At 59.3% G+C, this 20104-nt stretch overlaps 1 protein-coding gene across 16 annotated transcripts in view; it reads right to left on the bottom strand.

Annotated features, from left to right (window-relative positions):
• NRXN2 (neurexin 2) overlaps positions 1-20104 on the bottom strand; it is a 108937-nt gene that overhangs the window by 1042 nt on the left and 87791 nt on the right. For 8 of the 16 annotated variants that reach the window (XM_060176131.1, XM_060176130.1, XM_060176135.1 and 5 more), the window contains 4 exons: positions 17360-17531; positions 13896-13985; positions 10791-11116; positions 9266-9344 (listed from right to left, as the gene is read on the bottom strand). In XM_060176131.1, coding sequence (XP_060032114.1) covers positions 9266-9344; positions 10791-11116; positions 13896-13985; positions 17360-17531 — 667 coding nt within the window. The remainder of the gene's footprint in view (positions 1-9265; positions 9345-10790; positions 11117-13895; positions 13986-17359; positions 17532-20104) is intronic. The other 8 variants (XM_060176133.1, XM_060176138.1, XM_060176139.1 and 5 more) reach the window with 1 other exon arrangement.

Raw genomic sequence — 20104 nt, 5'->3', positions numbered from 1 at the left:
AGCCTCACACCCGAATCGAATCCGAATCCTCACTGTCCCCCTCGACGGCTTTGGCGGAGACTAGCGGGCTGGGCCCGCCCGCCAGCCGGCGAGCGCTGCGCGTTAGCGGGCAGCGGCTCGGATGCGCTGGGCACCCCACCCAGGGGCACTGGGCTCACTGGGTTTTTCTTTTTCTTTCTTTTTTTAAATTTTCGTTATTTTATTTTTATCTTTTTTTTCTTGTCTTTAAGAAACCAAAATGAACAGAAAGGAAAAATAAATCGAAAAGAAACAACAACAACAAAAAAAAAGATGAAACTACTGGTCTTAAGGCTTTAAAAACAGATTACAAAGAGAATCAATTAAACAAACCTAACGACAGTATCTTAGGGTTTTTTTTTCTAAGTTTTTCTTTTTTTTTTTTTTGTTAAAAAAGAAGATAGCATACCACGGAATTCAGGCAACTTACATCAACAAATAGGCCGTGTGATTTTAGCATGAAGAAAAAAATTACAAACAGAGCTGTGTAAGCGGGTTCTCCCGGAAAAAAAATAAGAAAAAACAACTTTTCCGAACAAACGTTTCCTGTCTTATCTGTTTGGCATCTCCCTCCCTCAAGCTTCTCTCCCTGGACGTCTTGCTTCCTCCTCTTCAGTAATGCTGCCCCCCGCCTCCAGAAACACAAAACTCAAGTCTGCACCTGCTGTTGGTGGTGGAGGGAGGGCCTGTCCGCCTCTACGGAGCAGAGGTGTGGGGAGGCCCTGGAGGAGACACCCACTGAGTGGCCATGTGGGTGGGGGACAGGGAGGGGAGGCCCTGGAGGAGACACCCACTGAGTGGCCATGTGGGTGGGGGACAGGGAGGGGAGGCCTGGGAGGAGGCACCCACTGAGTGGCCATGTGGGTGGGGGGCAGGGAGGGGAGGCCCTGGAGGAGACACCCACTGAGTGGCCATGTGGGTGGGGGACAGGGAGGGGAGGCCTGGGAGGAGGCACCCACTGAGTGGCCATGTGGGTGGGGGGCAGGGAGGGGAGGCCCTGGAGGAGACACCCACTGTGGGGAGCTCGAGCAGAGGAGGAAGAATTGAAGATGGAGGATTGCTGCTGCGCGAGGCCAAGGGCAGGAAGGAGGGGGTCCCATCCCTTAGGACTCGAGGAGGGGTGATGGGGAGGGGCAGGGGTGAGTGAGCCAAATGTCCTCTGATCCCTGAGCTTCAACCTTAACTCCCCACCTGTCTTTCTTCACCCTCCACCTCTGACCCCCACTCTGACTTCCCCCCGCCCCCTCCCCAGAACCCCCACGGGGCTGCCAGGACCTGGCCAGGGCTCTGCTGCCTCTGACCCTCTTATTATTGTTCAAACAATAATAAAACAACGGAAAGAAGAAGAAAGCAAAAAAAGAAAAGAAAATACATACACAGCCATCTGGGAAGGAACAACTTGCTAATGCAGGGCCCGGGGAGCTATTGGGGTAGGGTCAGGACTCCTCGCCCCCTGGGCCTAGTGACTGGGGCCCCCTAGGCAGAAACTGCAATTCCCATCAGCCTCCAAAAGGGTGAGGACTACAACTCCCATGAGCCCTCAAAAGGGTGTGGGCCATAATTCCCATCAGCCCCTGCGCCAACTACAAGTACCTCCATCTGCCTCCTGCCTCCTAATGGTCTGGGGGTACAAAGGGGGTGCAACCCCACTCTTGTCCCGGCTGCGGTAGTGCCTCTGGGCCTGGCATCCCCTCCGGCTCCCCCTCCACTGCACCTCCAGGGTCTCTTCCTTGTGCCCCAGCCCCACCCTTCCAGCTTCTCTGCTCTTGACCCTGAGCTGCTCACCAGCCCACCATGGTCCTCCACCAGGACCTCCCAGTACCTGGGCCCCTGGCAAACAGTCTTGGAGGGCAGCTGGTGGCCCAGTGGGCAGTGACATTCTGGGTCCCCTCCCTGCACAAGCCTGTGTGTACCTGGGGCCCTCAGAGCTCGGCCCTGCTCTGGGCATTTGCCCCACTCTCTCTGCTCAGAGCACCTCTGTTCACCCATCTTACTCGCCTTCCAGTCCAGACAAATGCCCCTTCCTCCAGGCAGATTTCCTTCATCCCCACCTAGGGTGCCTTTGACACCCTGGGCCTTTTCACCCCTAGAGTCGGGGTCTGGACTGATTGACGTACCTCTCTCGAGCACCCACACTGGAATGGTAGAGTGGGGTGACTGTGAGTGGCCAAGGGGAGGGGAGGAGAGATTCACTGAGCATTTTATGTGAGCCAGACCAGGCCAGGTGTCTGGGGCAGGGGTGGGAGCCTCAGCACAAGCTGAGCGATCGGTTCTGAACCCCCATCCCTCGCCCCTGGTCCCCAGCTGAGCCACCTGAGGATCCTGCCAGGCTCTGTGAGGCCAACTCTTACGTACCACTGTCCACGCGTGGCTGGACCCCCAGGGGTCCCTGCAAACATCAAGGTCAAGTGCTGATGAGGCCAGTTTGTGGTCCCCAACGGTCATGGCCCCAGCAGGCAACGGGTCCAGAGCAGAGGACATGGCAGCCCTGCCTGGGGACACACCCTGACCCAAGCAAACTAGGCCCCGCCCTCTTGCTGGGCCCCTGCTAGATGAGGCTGTGGGGGGCTCCAGGCCCTGCCCTCTTGCTGGGTCCCTGCTAGATGAGGCTGTGGGGGGCTCCAGGCCCTGCCCTCTTGCTGGGCCCCTGCTAGATGAGGCTGTGGGGGGCTCCAGGCCCCGCCCTCTTGCTGGGCCCCCGCTAGATGAGGCTGTTGGGGGGCTCCAGGCCCTGCCCTCTTGCTGGGCCCCCCGCTAGATGAGGCTGTGGGGGCTCCAGGCCCTGCCCTCTTGCTGGGTCCCTGCTAGATGAGGCTGTGGGGGGCTCCAGGCCCTGCCCTCTTGCTGGGCCCCTGCTAGATGAGGCTGTGGGGGGCTCCAGGCCCCGCCCTCTTGCTGGGCCCCCGCAAGATGAGGCTGTTGGGGGGCTCCAGGCCCTGCCCTCTTGCTGGGCCCCCCGCTAGATGAGGCTGTGGGGGCTCCAGGCCCTGCCCTCTTGCTGGGTCCCTGCTAGATGAGGCTGTGGGGGGCTCCAGGCCCTGCCCTCTTGCTGGGCCCCTGCTAGATGAGGCTGTGGGGGGCTCCAGGTCCCGCCCTCTTGCTGGGCCCCCGCTAGATGAGGCTGTTGGGGGGCTCCAGGCCCCGCCCTCTTGCTGGGCCCCCGCTAGATGAGGCTGTTGGGGGGCTCCAGGCATGACCCCACACACCCCCAGACCCCAGTGCTTTGTGCCCTTTGAACACGAGAGGTCCCAGCTGCCCCCTATATGCTCCCCCACCAGCCACCAGAGCCCCACGGCCTGGTCACTCTGCCTTGAAGCCCGGCCACTCCTGGCTTCCAGAACTTGGTGTCAGCCCGGGACCTGCTTCCCAGGGACTTCCCCAGAATCCTCTGCCCCCCTCCCCATCCCTGGGGCATATATATATGGTGTTCTGCCTCCAGTCACAGCCCCCACACCTCAGGTCCCACACTTCTTGTCCTATCCACAGGTGACACAGAGACCCCAGCCATCCCCCCTCCGCAGGGCTCAGATGGGCCAAGACCGACAGCACAGTGGCTCTCCTGATGATCACGTCATCCAGGAAGGGGGTCATCGCACTCCTCACTGTGACAGCCCAGCTGGGGTCCCTTTGGGCTCCCGCAACAGTGGACACCGGAAGTGCAGACTCCTTGGGATGGGGTGCCTCCCGGGTGTCACAAGACTTCAGGAAGAACCGTCACCTCCCCTGGTAGCCGTGGCGCCGGGGACACACGACCTGGGCACACCTGGCACCATGCCACCCACCACAAACAGCTGCTTCTCCGCAGCCAGGGACGCTGGATTCCAGCTGCTGGAAGGTGCTCCATGCTGTCTGGGGTAACTCCTCCATGCACATGGCGAGCCACTGCCACCCAAGGCCAAGTCCAGAGCTGAGGGCAGGGAGGGCAATGGCCAGGATTCCAGCAGAGGCAGCATGGCTCTGCAGGGGACCGAGTCGGCCGGACAGGGAAAGGCAGTCGGCCCCAGGTGGCACCGTGGGCTGCTCCCGTCTCCACCTCACCCCAGCCAGGAACCCCCCACCTGCTGACCCAGCTCGACAAGCACACACGTTAGGAGGGTGTTTCGCCAAGCAGGGGTGTGCCCGGGACAGTGCCACCCCCATCGGCCCGGGCCGCAGCCTCCTCCCCAAAGGTACTTCCTCCAACTCCCAGCATTCCCTGTAGGCCCCTAGTATCCCTTGCATTCAGATGTGGCCACCGGACCAAGCTGGTGCCCACATGACCAGGCCTCCTGTGTGCTAGTCTGCCACCCTCATTTTAAAAATGGGGGGCACGGGAGTTAAGTTCAGAGGGTTAAGCGCAGGTGGCGCAAAGGGGAAGGATGGGCGTTAGGATCCTGGTTTGAGCCCCCGGCTCCCCACCTGCAGGGGAGTCGCTTCACAGGCGGTGAAGCAGGTCTCCAGGTGTCTCTCATTCTTTCCCCCTCTGTCTTCCCCTCGTCTCTCCATTTCTCTGTCCTATCCAACAATGACGACAACAATAATAACTACAACAATAAAATAACAAGGGCAACAAAAGGGAATAAATAAATATATTTTTAAAATAAATAAATGGGGGAGTTGGGCTGTAGCGCAGCGGGTTAAGCGCAGGTGGCGCAAAGCACAAGGACTGGCATAAGGATCCCGGTTCGAGCCCCGGCTCCCCACCTGCAGGGGAGTCGCTTCACAGGTGGTGAAGCAGGTCTGCAGGTGTCTGTCTTCCTCTCCTCCTCTCTGTCTTCCCCTCCTCTCTCCATTTCTCTCTGTCCTATCCAACAATGACAACAACAATAATAACTACAACAATAAAACAACAAGGGCAACAAAAGGGAATGAATAAATAAAATATTAAAAAAATAAATAAATGGGGGGCACATTGGCAAGAGATGGGATTCCCAAAGCCCCCTATAGGATACAGTCTAGGTGGGGATACCCAGGAAGGGGCTTCCAGAACCTCCCTGAAGCTCCCACAAGGACATGAAACTAGAACCCTGGGTCATGATGACCAGGAGCACCCTCTGAACAGATCCAGGGAGAGAGGCGGAGGTAGAAGGGAGGGAGACCCAAGTGCCACGGCAGGACACTTAGTACCTGTGCTGACCAAGAGAGCAGGCCGCCAGTGTGGGGGATACCGAGGAAGAAAGGAAAGCACCACAGTAACAGTTTAAAGACACAGTGGGGGCCGGGCGGTGGCGCACCCGGTTGAGTGCACGTTACTATGTGCAAGGACCTGGGTTTGAGCCCCCGCTCCCCACCTGCAGGGGGGACTCTTCACGAGTGGTGAAGCAGGTGTCCAGATGTTTATCTTTCCCTCCTCTCTATCCCACTTCCCCTCTCAATTTCTCTCTGTATTCGATAAAGTAGAAAATAAATAAAAGGAAAGAATGTGCTGGCACCGAGCACCAGTGATAACCCTGGTAAGCACGCATGCGCGCGCGCGCACACACACACACACACACACACACACACACACACACACACAGCTAGGCAAAATACTGAGATGTAGGGATTCAAACAATGCCAGAAGGGGGGAGGGCTACAAGGTCAGCAAAGAGTCAGCAAACCCCCAAATCACAAAGAGACTGAAAATAGTTTTGCTAGCGGCCTGCCAGGACCCCTCCCCCAGCAAGAGGACTCTGCTGAGAGGGTCAGCTTGGGGCTGTGGGCTCCCCACTCTTTCATGGGCCTTAGGTGACTCAACCCTGAATTAATGAAAGAGGCACCAGGACAAGGAAATAAGCTGCCCCAGAAAGCACTCTGGGGAAGATATGGGGTGCAGGCCCTGTGACTGCAGGGAGGAGGGGGACCCTGTGCCCACACCCCTGCAGAGGCAGCCCGGGAGGGGGCATCTCCCCAGCAGGGTTTAGGGGAGAGGTGCCGCTGCTCCCACCCCATAGACAGCACACAGGCCAGGCGCCTCCCACCCCTCCCGGTTTGCTTGAGTTTTGTTAAAAGATCTGTTTATCATCTGGAGGGCTGTCCCCTACCCCTCCCAGTCCTGGCCCACCAATCCTGCCCTTCATGACCCCCCACAACTCCCCCAGGATGAAAGGAGACTAGTCAGCAGCACTGGGGATGACTGTGTGAATGAAAAATGCACGTTCCAGGGCCGGGGAGAGACCACAGCAGTATCACACCAGCCTTGCACACAAGAGGCCCCAGGTTTGATCCCCAGCACCACCAAGAGGACGAGCTGAGAAATGCTCAGGCCAAAACGGGGTGGGGGCGTACAGTACACCTCCCAAGTACAAGGAACAGGGTTTAAGCCCCCGCCCACCACATGGGAGCACCTGCAGAGGGAATGCTTTGTGAGGGAGTGGTGCGAGGCGTCTCTCCTTTTCTCTCATTCTATACATGGAAGAATCCACCAGTGGAGCAGGTCCACATGGTGTGACACTCAGTGCCAAGGGCCCAACTCTGCAGCAGGAGAGCTGGATTCACCATGCAGGGGAGCACCGCAGTTCTGAGCACGCACACGTGTATGTGTGTGTGTGTGTGTGTGTGTGTCTGAGGATGAATATGTGATGTGTGTGCACATGTTTTTCTCAATCCTGAACATATGAGGGCACACATGTAGGTTCTGGTCCAACCCTGCCTGGGGTCTGACACGTGTGACAAAGCGGGCCTCTCAGCGCGTGCAGGTGGGCTTTTGGCTGCGTGCTCCTGTCTCTGTCTCTGTCTCTCGGTGGGTCGCAGGCATGCTGAGCCTCTGCAGCCACAGATGCAGCTGCCTGCCTACGTGGGGACTTTTGGGGCTCTGGTCACACGGGTGTCCTCAGGTTCCCAGGGACAGACCTGGGTGCAGCTCCTATGTGCTTTCTGTGGTCCGTGCACATGTGCAGACACACACTGAACCCTTGAGTGGGCCCTTCCTGTGCCTCTGGGGTACAAACCCACATCCCCCGTCACTGACCTCAGGTGCAAGGACAGTCTTAGGAGACGGCCTCATAAGCTGGGAGAAGAGGTCTCAAGTCTAAGGGAAGCATGGCAAGGTGAGAGGGTGGGTCCTCCCCCCTTCTTCCGGGCTCAGGATCTGACTGGGGGGAGCTGCAGCCCCTCAGGAGCCCCTACCCCACTCACACTTGAGCCCGGGCTGCCTGGCCCTCAGCTAGGGACAAGCCTCCCACCAATGGGGGACCCTAGTGTGTATCCCCTCCGTCTCCAGGTGGGGTCGGTGTTCTCCATCACCCCAAGGACCCTGGTCTCACCATGGGCACTGCCTGGCCTCCCTTTGCAGCTGTGTGGCTGGCACCGGTGAGCTCTGTCCCCTTGGGGACTCGGGGACAGGAGCCCTCTGCCCTCCTGCCTCCACTTCATCTTTCTCTTTACTTATTTTGCCAACAGGTTTATCTCTGTGTGTGCACAGCTCCACCGCTCCTGGTGGGGGGCCATTCTTCTTTCTTTTGATAGAGAGTGTAAGAGGCAGAAGGAGAAAGACAGAGGCAGAGAAGAAAAGACACAAGGGCACGGCCCTACCACTCACAGAGCTTTGTCCCCTACAGGCGGGAACTGGGGGCTTAGACCCGGGTCCTCGGGCGTGGCCATGTGTGTGCTCTACTGGGTAGGCCGCAGACCAGCCCCCAGGGTCCTATCCGTAGCCAGGTGTCTCCCCTCCCCCCACTCCTACTTCTCCCCCCACATGCTCTCACAGAATCAATGTCCTCATGGAGGTGGGGGGGGGGCAGCTGACCTACTGCTTCCGCACCCCACTCTAGTTCTAGCACCCAGAGTCACACCCAGGTCCTGACCAGCCTCGGATGGGGCTGGGAGCCGGGACCTCCCGGGCAGCGTGCTGGCTGGTGTAGCCCAGTGTGCCCAGTGTCCCATGTCCAGCCCAGTGTGCCCAGTGTCCCATGTCCCCATGCACTGTGGCCATCAGCCCAGCAGCCCTGCCCAGGGGTCCAGGGAAGCTGGGTCACCCCTTACCCCGAAGCTCCCAGCCTGGGGGTGTGGCCATGGTGACCTCAGGGCCTCAGCACAGCCACGTGCCCAGGAAGTCCCAGGGTGGGGTGAGTGGGGTGCTATGCCCAAGCTGTGAGGTGGTCAGAGGCTCCCCCAAGGAGGGAGGGACAGACTGTAGCAGAGGGGCTGCCAGAGTGGGGGGGGGGTGCTGTACACAGGCCCTGGGCCATGGGCGGGGAGGCCCCCTCAGGCAAGGTGAGGGGGGGGGGTCAGAGGGCAGTGGAACTCCAGTGTCGGCACCCCACAAGCCCCCTTTTCCCCCGGCCTCTGGAAGCCGAGCTCCTGCCCCAGGCTCCGCGGCCACTCCTCTGGGTCTCCCCACACCCCACCCTTAAGCTCAGCTGGCACATGCCCTCTCCCCGACCCAGACCTAACTCATAGGGCGTGACCGGGTCACACACCCCCTCTGCCAGCCCCACCCCAGCCCCCGGCACAAACAGCCAAGATGCCAGTCACGACATGGAAATGAGGGGACTCGAGCCAGGGACAGAAGTGCCACCAAGGCCAACACTGCCCCCTGGGCCACCCAGGGTCATGCCAGCCCCTCTTCCAGGCTGCCCGCTGTCCTCACTCAAACCCTCCAACCTGCTAGGCTGCCCACATCACACCCCCTACCTCACAGCTCTGGTCTCCGGGGCTGCACCCCTGGCTCTGAGTGAAAGGGTGGGACAGAAGCCCGAGATGCCAGCCTTAGGAAGCCTTCCTTCCTGGCCTTGCTCTGCCCCATGAGAGCTCTCCCTTCCCCCCATTTATGGGCCAGTTCTCAGTCCTGATCTCCTCAGGGCACCTCCCCACCTGTCCAAGCACAATGCTGGGCACAGAGAGGCTGGGTAGTAACTGCCCAGGCTTGGTCGGCAACTGGGAACAACAGGGGGGGGGGGGGTTTCCACGGAGCCCTCCTCTGTAAATGACCTAGACACCACCCAGCCTCAAATGTTGATGGGAATTGTAGTTCTGGGCCCAAGGGCTGATGGGAGTTGTAGTTCCTGAGACTTCACAGGTACCGCAGTTACCATCTTTCTAGGGAAAAGTCTAACTCCCCCTCCCAGCATCCAGAAGCCCAACTTGAGGACCTCACTACCTCTGGAGGGAGGAAACCCAAGGGAGGCCATAAGCGGCACAGCCAGAGGGCATCTGAGGGACCCGGGTAGGGGTGCTGGGAAGGGAGGGTATTATGGGGTAGAAGCTAAGGCCTGGCCACCTGGACAGTCGCCCCCCTCCCAGCTTGTGTCAGCGGGCCCGGGGCGGGGGAGGGGGGAGAGGCACTCACCAGTACTGGGCTCACACTCCTCCAGGTCCTCGTCATCACTCGGACACTCAGCCGAGGCCACCAGCAGGTCATCTGTGTTCTGGGGACAGGGAGAGAGGAGAGCGGGGAGAGTGGGTTCCAGGAGGTGGGAAGGTAGACCCAGGGTGATCCTGGGTGACCCTGGGTGACCGACCTGCAGAGGGCCACAGGGGCCACTGAGATGGCTGCACTTTGCCCTGGGCTCCCACAAAGCTGAGGAGAGAGGGCACTGGGCCCAGAGCATGGGGGTGGGGTAGCTGGAGGGGGAGGTGCACCTGGGAGGGGGGTTCTCAGCTGCAGCCTCACCCCAGCCCCTCTCCCAACCCAGAACAGAGCTGCACATGGTAACTGGGGCTGCAGTTGCCATGGCAGCAGGAGCCCACTTTGTCAGCACTTTCCCTAATTGCAGAGAGAGAATCCCCCAGATGAGTGAGTATGGGGGGGGGGGGCTCAGGGAGGAGACGCAGAGATGCAAGGAGAGAACCCCAAAGCCCAGACTGGGGGAGTCTGGGGTGGGGAGGACCATACTGCCTCTCCCTCACCCACCATATGCAGACACCCCCAGCTCCCACCACTGCCCCTGAGGACAGCCAGACCCCCAGAGGCCCCAGCTCCATGGAGTCTCCCCATGGAGACTCCCACCCATGACTGGGACTGGGAACTGGGCGTTTCAGCAGAGCCCTCCTCTGTGAGAGACCTAGAGACTATACCCAGCTTCAGAGGCTGATGGGAGCTGCTGCCTTGCCACCTGTGCCTGGTCTGGCACTGGGGTGCCCAGAGATCCCTTAGCAGTAAAGGTTGAGGAAGGGGGTTCAGGCTGTTCTCTGTGGGAGACAGGCAGATGAACAGGCATGGACAACCCAAGGAGCCCATCCACCCAGAAGCTGAAGGAATGGTAGGCGGACACGTTCTCATGGCCACCCTGCCCCCCCCCCCACACTGAGCACAGCCCCATGTGCCCCATGATGCTTTGTGTGTGTGTGTGTGCAGGATCCTGGGGGTGGGGTGGACTGGGGACTGGAGTAGCAGTCATGCCAGAGAAGCCCCCACAGAGGCGACAAGGGCAGCCCCCTACTGTCACCCCTGGGGTCTGCACATGGGGTGAGCGAGAGGCAGGGTGGACCCTTTCATGACCTCCCCCCCTGACTTCCCCCACCTGGGCTTGGGTGCACGCCCCACCAAAAGCCCACTGGCCTCAACCACAAGGAAAGCCAGGCCTGTCCTCTCTGCCCCTCCTTCCTCTGGGGGAATGGGACTCCACTCAGCCCTGACTGAGAGGAAGCACCTGTGAGGTGTGCAAAGGCTGAGGCGCTGGGGAGCCTGCAACCCCAGACCCGCAGACCTGTGGACACTGGGGTCCCATGGAGACTAGGTGAGGCCATTCTAAACATGGAGGCGACTTCACAAAGGAGACCGGGCCCTCACCCCTTGAACCATAGCTGTGACGTGTATGGGGGGCTGGTCTGGGGACTCGGGGTCTCCTTCCCCAGGCCCCCAGGCCCCTTACCTGCGTGGTGCTATCCCTCAGCGTTGGGGAGCGGCCCCGGCGCGTGGTGGTGGTGGCCATGGTAGTGGTGGTCTCCATGATGGTGGTGGCCATGTCGGCCAGTAGGGTGGTGGCCGTGGTCTCCGCGCTGAGCAGCACGGACGGCCCTTCCCCCACCAGGCGCAGGTGGCCCTCGGTCCGCACGTTGGGGTCGCTCTCGGCGGCCAGCGCCAGCACCTTGAGCCCGTTGTAGTACAGGCCGGACACCTGGCCCTGGAAGGGACGGCCCTGGTCCCGGCCCCCGATCTTGATGGCGGCCTGGCTGTTGAAGATGGTCAGCTGACGGCCTGGGGTGGAGGGTGAGAAGCAGGGAACAGACAGAGGGGCCAGGGAGAAAGGAAGGGTTGGAGGGCCAAGGAAAGGACAGACACCAAGGAAATTTCCATCAGCTGTAGCTCCAGCCCTGCAGGCAGGGACCCTGGGGGGGGATCCCCAAGACACACAGGGACCAGCCAGGGGAGACCCACTATGCGCTCTCCCACCATGCTCATGCCCCAGGCCCTCCTCTCCAACCTGCTTTCTCAATTTGACCCCTCCCCCAGTCTTCTCTCTTTGACCCCCGAAGTCCCACACCCCCAGCATCCGGCCCTGAGCTGCAGGGCCCTGGGAAGCAGCAGACAGAGACAGGGTGGGCAGTCCCCAGACAGACAGACAGACAGATGGACAGTGTGGAGAGGGGCATGCATGAGAGTGGGAGCAGCTATGCCTGCCAGTCTGGAAACCACCACCTCCCCCAACCAGCCGGAGCAAGGCCTTCCTCCTGCTGCCCCACGTCAAAGCACAGAGATGGAAATGCTAAAGGGACCTCAGCCTCACTCCCTGACAGCCACGGAAAGAACCACTCCAGCCGTGTCCCCCCCCATGTCCCATGCAGCCCCTTGGGCTGGCTCTGCCAGGTCCCCCCTCCCCCAGCAGTCAGCTTTTAGCAAATCTGGGGGTCAGTTTAACCCTCTGAGTTTGTTGCTTTGTTGTGGTTTTGTTTTAGAAAAGAGATTTATTATGCTTAAGTTTAGATTTAATTTTCGTTTTGGTGTGGCTTATTTTTTTTGGGGGGGAAGGGTGGAGACTGGGGGCAGAGGGCTGACTATGGCGCCCCTGCCCCCCTGGACCTGTGGCTACTAGCGGTTTAAGACGCAGCTTAGCCCTTGTTAGCCTCTGGTTAGTGCCTCGTTAGAGATCTGGTTTAGTTAGGTGTCCCTGCCCCCCAAAACCTGGGCTGAGGACAGGACAACTCGTGACACCCACACCTTCTGCAAACTGGGGTTCTCCAGGAGACCCTACTCCGACCTCTGGGGCAGCCAGCCATCTGGGACACTCACCCACTTGCCCAGCCTTGAGCCTTGACTGGTCCCTGGGGAGTCCGCCGGGCCCCTCGCTGGGCCTGTTCCCTGCTCACTCCCCAGAGCCCAGAGATAGTGAGGAGGCCAGGCAGTAACACCAGGCTGAGCACAAACACATTACCATGCTCAGGGATCCCAGTTCCATCCCCGGCTCCCCACCCGGAGAGGGGAAGCTTCACAGGTGGTGAAGCAGGTCTGCAGAGGTCTCTCTTTCTCTCTCCCTGTCTATCTCCCCCTGCCCAATTTCTGTCCTAGCCAATAAAATAGAAGGGAGAGAGAGAGAGAGAGAGAGAGAGAGAGAGAGAGAGAGAGAGTGAGAGAATGGCTGCCAGGAGCAGTGGATTCATAGTGCTGGCACCAAATCCCAGGGATAACCCTAGTGGAAAATAAAAAAGAAAAGAAAAGAATACAAAATTCTTTGGAAAAATAAATATTTTAAAGCACCTTACCCACCATAAGCCAGATGCCAGGGGACAGTAGTCTATACCTGGCTTAGAAATGGGTGTTGTGACAAGTCAGCCTCTCCATCTTTCTAGAGGACTCAGACAGCTATGTTGGAGGGGGGGTGGTGGCAGCCGTGCAGCTGGTGGAAGACAGCTGGGCTTCCCAATGCACCCCCAACCCATCTGGACCATAGTTCCACCCTGCTCCCCCAGGGCCCATGCAGCTGTCCCTACCCTAGTGGGGGGGGGGGGGTCACCAGCTGTCCCAGCCTCAGCCCCGGCTGCTTTCTGGGCTTCTGTGAGGGTAGCGGAAGCTCTATTGGAAGTGAGGGCACCCTGCCCACCGAGAACTCCTCAAAGGGTTAAAGTTCACCCCGCTGGAGGGCAGCCCGTGTGGCCGGGGCTGTAGGTGTCCGAGCAGGCTATCACAGTCCCTTTAACTTTCTGTCCTGTTACGATTTATCACAACTGGTTATCAGCATGTTTAGACCCCGCCGGCTGTGTTGGGGGTGGGGGGGGAGATTATGCGGGGGGTTTAGTTAGGGGGAGGCCCCATGGACATTTAAAAGCACAGTTATCAGCTGGTTATGTGGGGGTTTAAGAGAGCTAATCCCCCCTAGAGTTTAGCCTTAGAGGTACAGAGCTCGCCCCCTCTCCAAAGGGCATGGCTGGGCCCTGGGCCCCGCCTGCCTTGGTGACAAGTGGCCTCCCTCCTCCTCTGCCTGCAGGCATGGGTGCACACCCCTGTGGGACCCCACTTCGCTCCCTGTCTCCCCAAGACTCCCCCTAATCTCCACTGCCACCTAAGAGGACATGGGTAGACCCATTCCATGGAGAGGGATTACTTTCCAGAATGGGGGTGGGTCTTTCCAGTAGGATCTGAGGTTCACCTCTTTGCTCTTCTCTTCTGTTACTCCAGGGGAGCCTCCTCCCTCCTCTGGCTCCTTAGCTCAGCACTTGCTGCACCCCCAAATCTACCATTCTCCCTCCCTGCAGGCTTCAGGGCCTATGGTCCATCACATAGCCCTGAACGGGGCCTCTCCTCTCAGCCTGCATGCCTGGGGTTCAGAGGCCTATGCCTCTCTAAAAGCCCCCCCCCAAAAAAAAAAAAAAAGAAGAAAAGAACCTCCCCTCTGAAAAGATACCAGCCCAGAGAGACGGGGTACGCCCGGGCCGGGCCATCGCCAGGGAAGGCTCGACTAGGGAACGGGAGAGCTCTGCACCTTTAAGATAGTGTTTTTAAAGTTAATTAATTCATTAATTAATTAATTCTGGTTAATTACCTTTGTCGAGCAGCCACTCATCTACTACTCGACCAAGCCGGTAGGGGATTCTCTGTCTAGCAATCGCCAGGCGCTCGTTATCAAAGTTTCCTTGGAAAAGTTTAGAAAGACAGCAGGTTTCTCAGGCGGCGGAACGTCCACAGGAGTTAGAAAAGTCATGACGCGTTTCTCGGCCAGAGTCAGCCACAGTCTCCGATCCCCCTCATCCTCCCGGCCCCACCCTGTGGGCAGCCGCACCCCAAAAATGAAAAGAGACCAGGCGGAGAAGAAAAGGGAGGGGGGGGGCTGAACAAAAGGGCAGGTGGAAGGGGAAAGGGCAGAGGTTAACTGGGTTTATCTGTGCCCAAGCGGCCCCCTCAACTTCCTTCCCCATCCCAAAGTGGGGTGCTGGGGCGAGCAGGGGCGTTTAGCAGGTTTAAGTTAGGGGGCAGGAGGCCTGGAAGGCCCAGCTGGTTACTGCGTTTAGTGGGTGGTTTAGGGGGTGGGTTAAACGGGGTTTATGTGTTATTTAAGTGGCCTGGCACACGCGGTTAACAGGGGGGCTTGAACCACTTCTCCAAGCCATCAGCTCCCCTCACCTTCCTTGATCAGCCCTCAAGCTCCCCCACCTCCCATCCCACACCCTCATCCCCCACCAGTTCGGCCCCTAGCCCCACTCGCTCTCACACAGCCAAGTCCAGCCTTCTCAGCTACCCCATCCCTCTATTGCTCCCCCCCCCCCCCCCCCGGCCGCGTGTCACCAGCTGGAGCCTGCAGAGGGAGGCCACTGGAGCACCACTCACTCCTCCCTTCTCCCTTCCTCTGCTCTCACCTCCTCTCCCACCCCTTCTCCTCCAGATTGCCGCCCCCACCCACAGGCCCCCTAGCACTCCCTTCCTGGACACCTGACTCCCCCAGTTCCCTCACACCCCTCTCTGTTCTGGTCCAGGCTCCCCAGCTGACCCCCAGGCCGGTCTCCTCTGGGCTTCTCCCACAATCTGGGCATCACTGGTACCTCTCTCCATCCATGTCCAGGCCACGTCTGTATGTCTCTGTGTGCATGTGTCGTCTATGCCTCTGTGTGTGGTGAGGCTGGCAGGTGCTTCCCAGGCCCTAACAGTGGACAGGCTGCGCTGTCCCTGGTGCTGACCACCTCAGGCCCTTGGCCAGGAAGGAGACTGACTGCACAGGACAACCCTGCAAGAGCTCAGTGTGTGGGGCTGGGTGGTGACCTGGGTTCAAGCGCCTGCTCCCCCAAGCTTCAGGGGGTGGGGGAAGGTTCACAAGCAGCAGAACACGTTGTGGGTGGCTCTTGTCTCTAACTCTTTTCTCTTTTATTTCTCTGTCTCTCGCCTTCTACCAAAAAACAAAAGAAAAATAGCTGTCAAGAGCTGTGGAGCAACACCAGCGATAACCCCAGTAGCCAAAAACAAAGCTGTGTGCGGCACCTGCACCCCACCACACACTTCTGGTGCTCTCTCTCCTTGGGCTACTGCGTGGGATTCGCAGGGTGTCGCTGTGGTGGGTGTCATGTCTGCCTTCCGGAGCGGAAGCTGAGCTCCAGAGGGGCTAGAGGACTCCTCTGAGGCCACACAGCTTGTCAGAAGCAGATCCAAGATTAAGATCTAGCTTAAGCTGACTCAGAGGCCTTAAGCTGAGTCTTTGCCCGCTGGGGCACCAGGGGCCCATCTGCATGGCCTGGGTGCTGGCAGCCTGACGCCCACAGGTGATGACACCCACACAGCCTGGCCGTGTGAATATGGGCAGTGGTCGCTGTGTCTGGGAGTGTATCTGTGTTTTTGTCGCTGCCAGGGTTATCGATGGGGCTCAGTGCCTGCATGAGTAATCCACTGCTCCCAGTGGCCATTTTTTTTCTTTTTCTTTTTATTATTTATTTGCCCTTCCATTGCCCTTTCGTTGTTTTATTGTTGTAGTTATTATTATTGTTGTTGATGATGTCGTCATTGTTGGATAGGACAGAGAGAAATGGAGAGAGGAAGGGAAGACAGAGAGGAACAGAGAAAGACAGACACCTGCAGGCCTGCTTCACTGCCTGTGAAGCGACGCCCCTGCAGGTGGGGAGCCGGGGGCTCGAACCGGGATCCTTACACAGATCCTTGCATTTCACGCCATGTGCGCTTAACCCGCTGCGCTACCGCCCAACCACCCTTTTCTTTTTACTTTTTTTTTTTTCCTCCATTGGACAGGACAGAGAGAAACTGAGAGGGGAGGGGAAGAGAGATGGAAAGAAAAACAGACACCTACAGCCCTGCTTCACCACTCATGAAGCATCCCCCTGAAGGTGGGGAGTGTGGTAGGGTGTGAGCTCACCACCCAGCCCCAGGTCCCTGCATTTGTTAGGGGGGCCATGGGAGCTCTCTCTCCCGAGATGGGCCACTGGGCGTTGTTCAGGTGTGAAGCTGCTCAGCTGGGAGGCACCTGCACTCCCCCACCCCTCCCCTATCGTGCCCACATGCTCCTGGGCCAGGTCAGCAGAAACTCTGTGCCCACTTCTGCCTGATCGCGGGGTTTGGGCTGCAGACGTTCTGCTTTTCATGTCCACCCCCGTGTGATTGTTGAGTCATTCAGGCCCTATCTCCTCATTTCTGTGATTCTTTGGCCTCCCCATCTCTGTGTGTCCTCCTTCCTCCCCTTCCTGTGAGCACTGCCCCCCCCCGCCCCGGGCTGGCTAGTCAGCATGGATGGCCAGTCTCCGAGCAACTCCATACATCACCCCGGGAGCCGGCCCCGCTCCTGGGACTATTTCCAAGGCTCCAGGCTCCATCATGCCTCCTCTGCTTCCCTCACGCTCCGCGGTCCTTTCCCTGCCGCCGCCCTCCGCATCTTGCAGAGCCTCTGCCTCTCTGTGTCTTGTGCCTTCCATGTGTCCCCAAGCCCATCCTCCCCTGTGCTCCTCAGTCCTCCTGGTCCTTGAGGGGACGGGGCTATGGCATGGTGACACACGGGGTCTGTTTGCACTGCCCCTAGACTGTGACCCTGTCAGTGGCTGTCGTGAAGGTTGGAGGCTGTCTCTCGTCCCTTCACCAAGTCGCTTAGTCCCTGCGACACTGGGTTCCCTCCTGCAGATGCCCACAGCTACTCCACTTCCTCAGACACAGCTGGCAACAGAAGCTTTGACTCACTCTTTGTAAAGACCTTGGTCCCTGCTTGGTTCTGTCTCTGGACTCAGGCCTGCCTCCATCCCATGTCTCTCTCCAGGGATTCCACCTCCTGCCGAACTCTCATCCTATTTCCCCTAGTCCTTCCCTTCCTCTTCTTCATCCCGCAAACTGAAGCCCAGCTCAGCTCCGCCTCCTCCCGGAGCAGAGGTCAAAATCTCCACCTGCTCCACCACCCCACCAGATTGCTCAGCAAGCCCCGCCTTTCCCGTAGCCCCGCCCCTTTACCAGCTCCGGGTCTCATCTAGCCCCGCCCCCTCCGAAAACGCTCCAATCAGCGCCCGCGCCGCCCCGCCCACCGCCTACCTGCCGGGTACCGCTCGTTGACCGGCCAGCTGTCCACCTGCAGTGTGGCGTTGCCGCCGCTGCGAGTGAAGCGCACCACATGGTATTTGCCGTCGCTCACGATGGCATTGGGCTCGTCGATGGTGATGTCGTCCGTGCCCACGTTAAAGATCACCCCCACGGTGCCCTGGTCCTGGGGACGGGAGGTGGGGGAGTCAGCGACCCCGAAGCAGCAGCAGCCGCCTCTGACCCCCGCCGCGCCCCGCAAGGCTGCCAGCCATGCCCTTCTGCAGCCGCGCACCCCCAGGAGAGCCCTCCTGGCAGCGCATCCCCTCAGGCCCCCGCAGCTCAGTGGGGGTCCCCTCTGCAGTCCTAGGGGTGGGGCCGAGTGTGTTTGGGGTGGCCAGGAGTGGAGCGAATCATGCCGGGCCTTCTAAGCACAGAGAAGTGTGAAGGTAGAGCTGGAGAGACAAGCTTTGTGATTCTCTAAAAAGGGCTTTCCTGCCTGTGGTCCCGGGTTCAATCAACCAGCACCACTGTCAATCAGAGCTGAGCAGTGCTCTGGCCTTTCTGTATGTCTCTCTTATCAAAAATAAAATAAGGGAGTCGGGCGGTACTTCAGCGGGTTAAGCGCAGGTGGCACAAAGCGCAAGGACTGGCGTAAGGTTCCAGGTCCGAGCCCCCAGCTCTCCCATCTGCAGGGGAGACGCTTCACAGGTGGTGAAGCAGGTCTGCAGGTGTCTTATCTTTCTCTCTCCTCTCTGTCTTCCCCTCCTCTCTCCATTTCTCTCTGTCCTATCCAACAACAACGACATCAATAACAATAGCAACTACAACAATAAAAAAGATTGAAGCAGAAAAATAAATATTGAAAGAAATCAAACAAATATGAGGGTATCAAGAGTAAAGATGGGGCTTGGGGGGCTGGGGTAAAAAGAGAAATTGAGGTCAGGAGAAGGGGAGCCACCTCTAGGACACAGAACCAGGCCCCAGGGCAGGACTTACAATGGGAACCCTGCAGAGATGGCACCCAGTAGAAGGGGGCACTTCACTGAATGCCCAAAGCACCGGGCTCTCTGTGGGTGCTAAGAAGCTCCCTTCTCCCCACAGGGCAGTCCTCGGAAGATAAGCATGGCTACTGAGATGGAAACTGGGACATGGAGGGTTAAACAGCATCCCCAGCTCAGGGAAAGGAAGCCAAACACTGACTCAAACCCTGAGAGCAGCGAGTGAGCTGAGCCAACCTGCTTTCCAGCCTACAGGGGTGAAGCCGGTGGGAAGAACAGTCCCTTGTCCCCAAGGACACTCAGGCCCTTGGGCAGACCAAGTACCCAGGTCACAGGACACAGCACCTCTTGCCACCAAGAGGCCGGGTGACACTGGGGCTGGGGTGGGGGTAGGCTGCCAGAGAGAGCTGGGGGGCAGGGTCTGAGGCAGCAACTCATGGGAGACCCTTGTCCTTCCCCACTTGTGGGTGCAGCTCGGCCCCTTCCCAGAAACTGGGAACGAATGAACACACACACACACACACACACACACACACCTCTCCCAGATTCGGTAAAAGCAGACAAACTGAGGCCAAGCTGCTGAACAGAGACTAGGCCCCACCCATACGCCACCCACAGATGACAGCCTTGCAGGGAGTCGGGGCTCAGCCCCCCCCCCCCCCCACACACACGTGAGCAGAGCAGTCTGAGCACCTTGTGCTATTGTTAGTCCCAGGGACACCCAGAATAGCGTGGGGCCCTGGGACGGCTTCTCCCAGAGAGGCCGGCTGGGCTGTGGCTGTGGCCGAGGAGGCCAGGGCTGGGGAGCGGGTGCAGCCCCAGGGTGCGGCCCTGGGGAACAGCCGGGAGCTGCTGGGAGGCAGGACGCCTGGGTCTCTGCGGAGGCAGCCGAGCTGAGAGCGAGCGTGCACTCCGGGGGAGAGGCAGCTCCCAGACGTGAAGTCAGTTGTCACTTCTGTTAAAGTCATTAATTCCTAATTCCCCAATTACCTCATTAGGCGGCGGTGGGGAGAACGGGGCCGCTCCTACAGCAAATAATTATGGGAGTCAAAATTAATTTGGCAAAGTGGAGCGACGCTTTATTAGAAACGTCAAATTGCTTTTCTCTTATTTTGCTGCCGCCTCCCCACTTTCAGAGCTGCTAATGATGCAGGGGAGGGAGCTGATGTGTCACAAGGGAGGTGGGACCGGGGGCACTGCCCCCCACCCCCCGAGAGTGGCCCCCTCTCCCCTGGCTCCCCCACTTCCTCCAAGCCACCCTCCCCAGTTCTCCGGCTCCATGGCACCAGGCCAGGGCTGGGCGCAGCCACTGGGACGTCCCCCTGGGAAGGTGTACCCTGAGGCCCTCTGACCTTTCTCCTCAGCACAGGGGGGGACCCTACCCCTAAACCCACAGTGACCCCCTAAGTGTGGCCTCAATTCTGCTCCCAAAGCCATACTCAGGCTTGCTTGTAACAGCAGGACCAGTGGTCCTCACTCCCCCACCCCTAGAGGGTCCAGAAACACAGCCCCACTTGCCACATGGGGTCAGGGGACAGGAGCCACAGTCAGCAGGCTCCTCCCGGGGATGTGGACTCACGGCCACCAGGCTGGTCAGAGGCCCCTGCCATGGGCACAGGGCCACCCCGCCCTTGTGGTCACACACGACCCCGGGTGCCGCCCACAGCCGCTGTCCCTCCTGTGCTGGCCCAAGGCTCTGCCCCCTGCTGAGACACGCTCCCTGCCACAGACACACAGACACACAGACACACAGGCCTGA

The sequence above is a fragment of the Erinaceus europaeus genome, chromosome 17 (assembly GCF_950295315.1).
Source record: "Erinaceus europaeus chromosome 17, mEriEur2.1, whole genome shotgun sequence".
Classification (NCBI taxonomy): domain Eukaryota; kingdom Metazoa; phylum Chordata; class Mammalia; order Eulipotyphla; family Erinaceidae; genus Erinaceus; species Erinaceus europaeus.
Note: the sequence above shows the minus strand (reverse complement) of the source record. Positions and strands in the feature narration are given on the sequence as shown.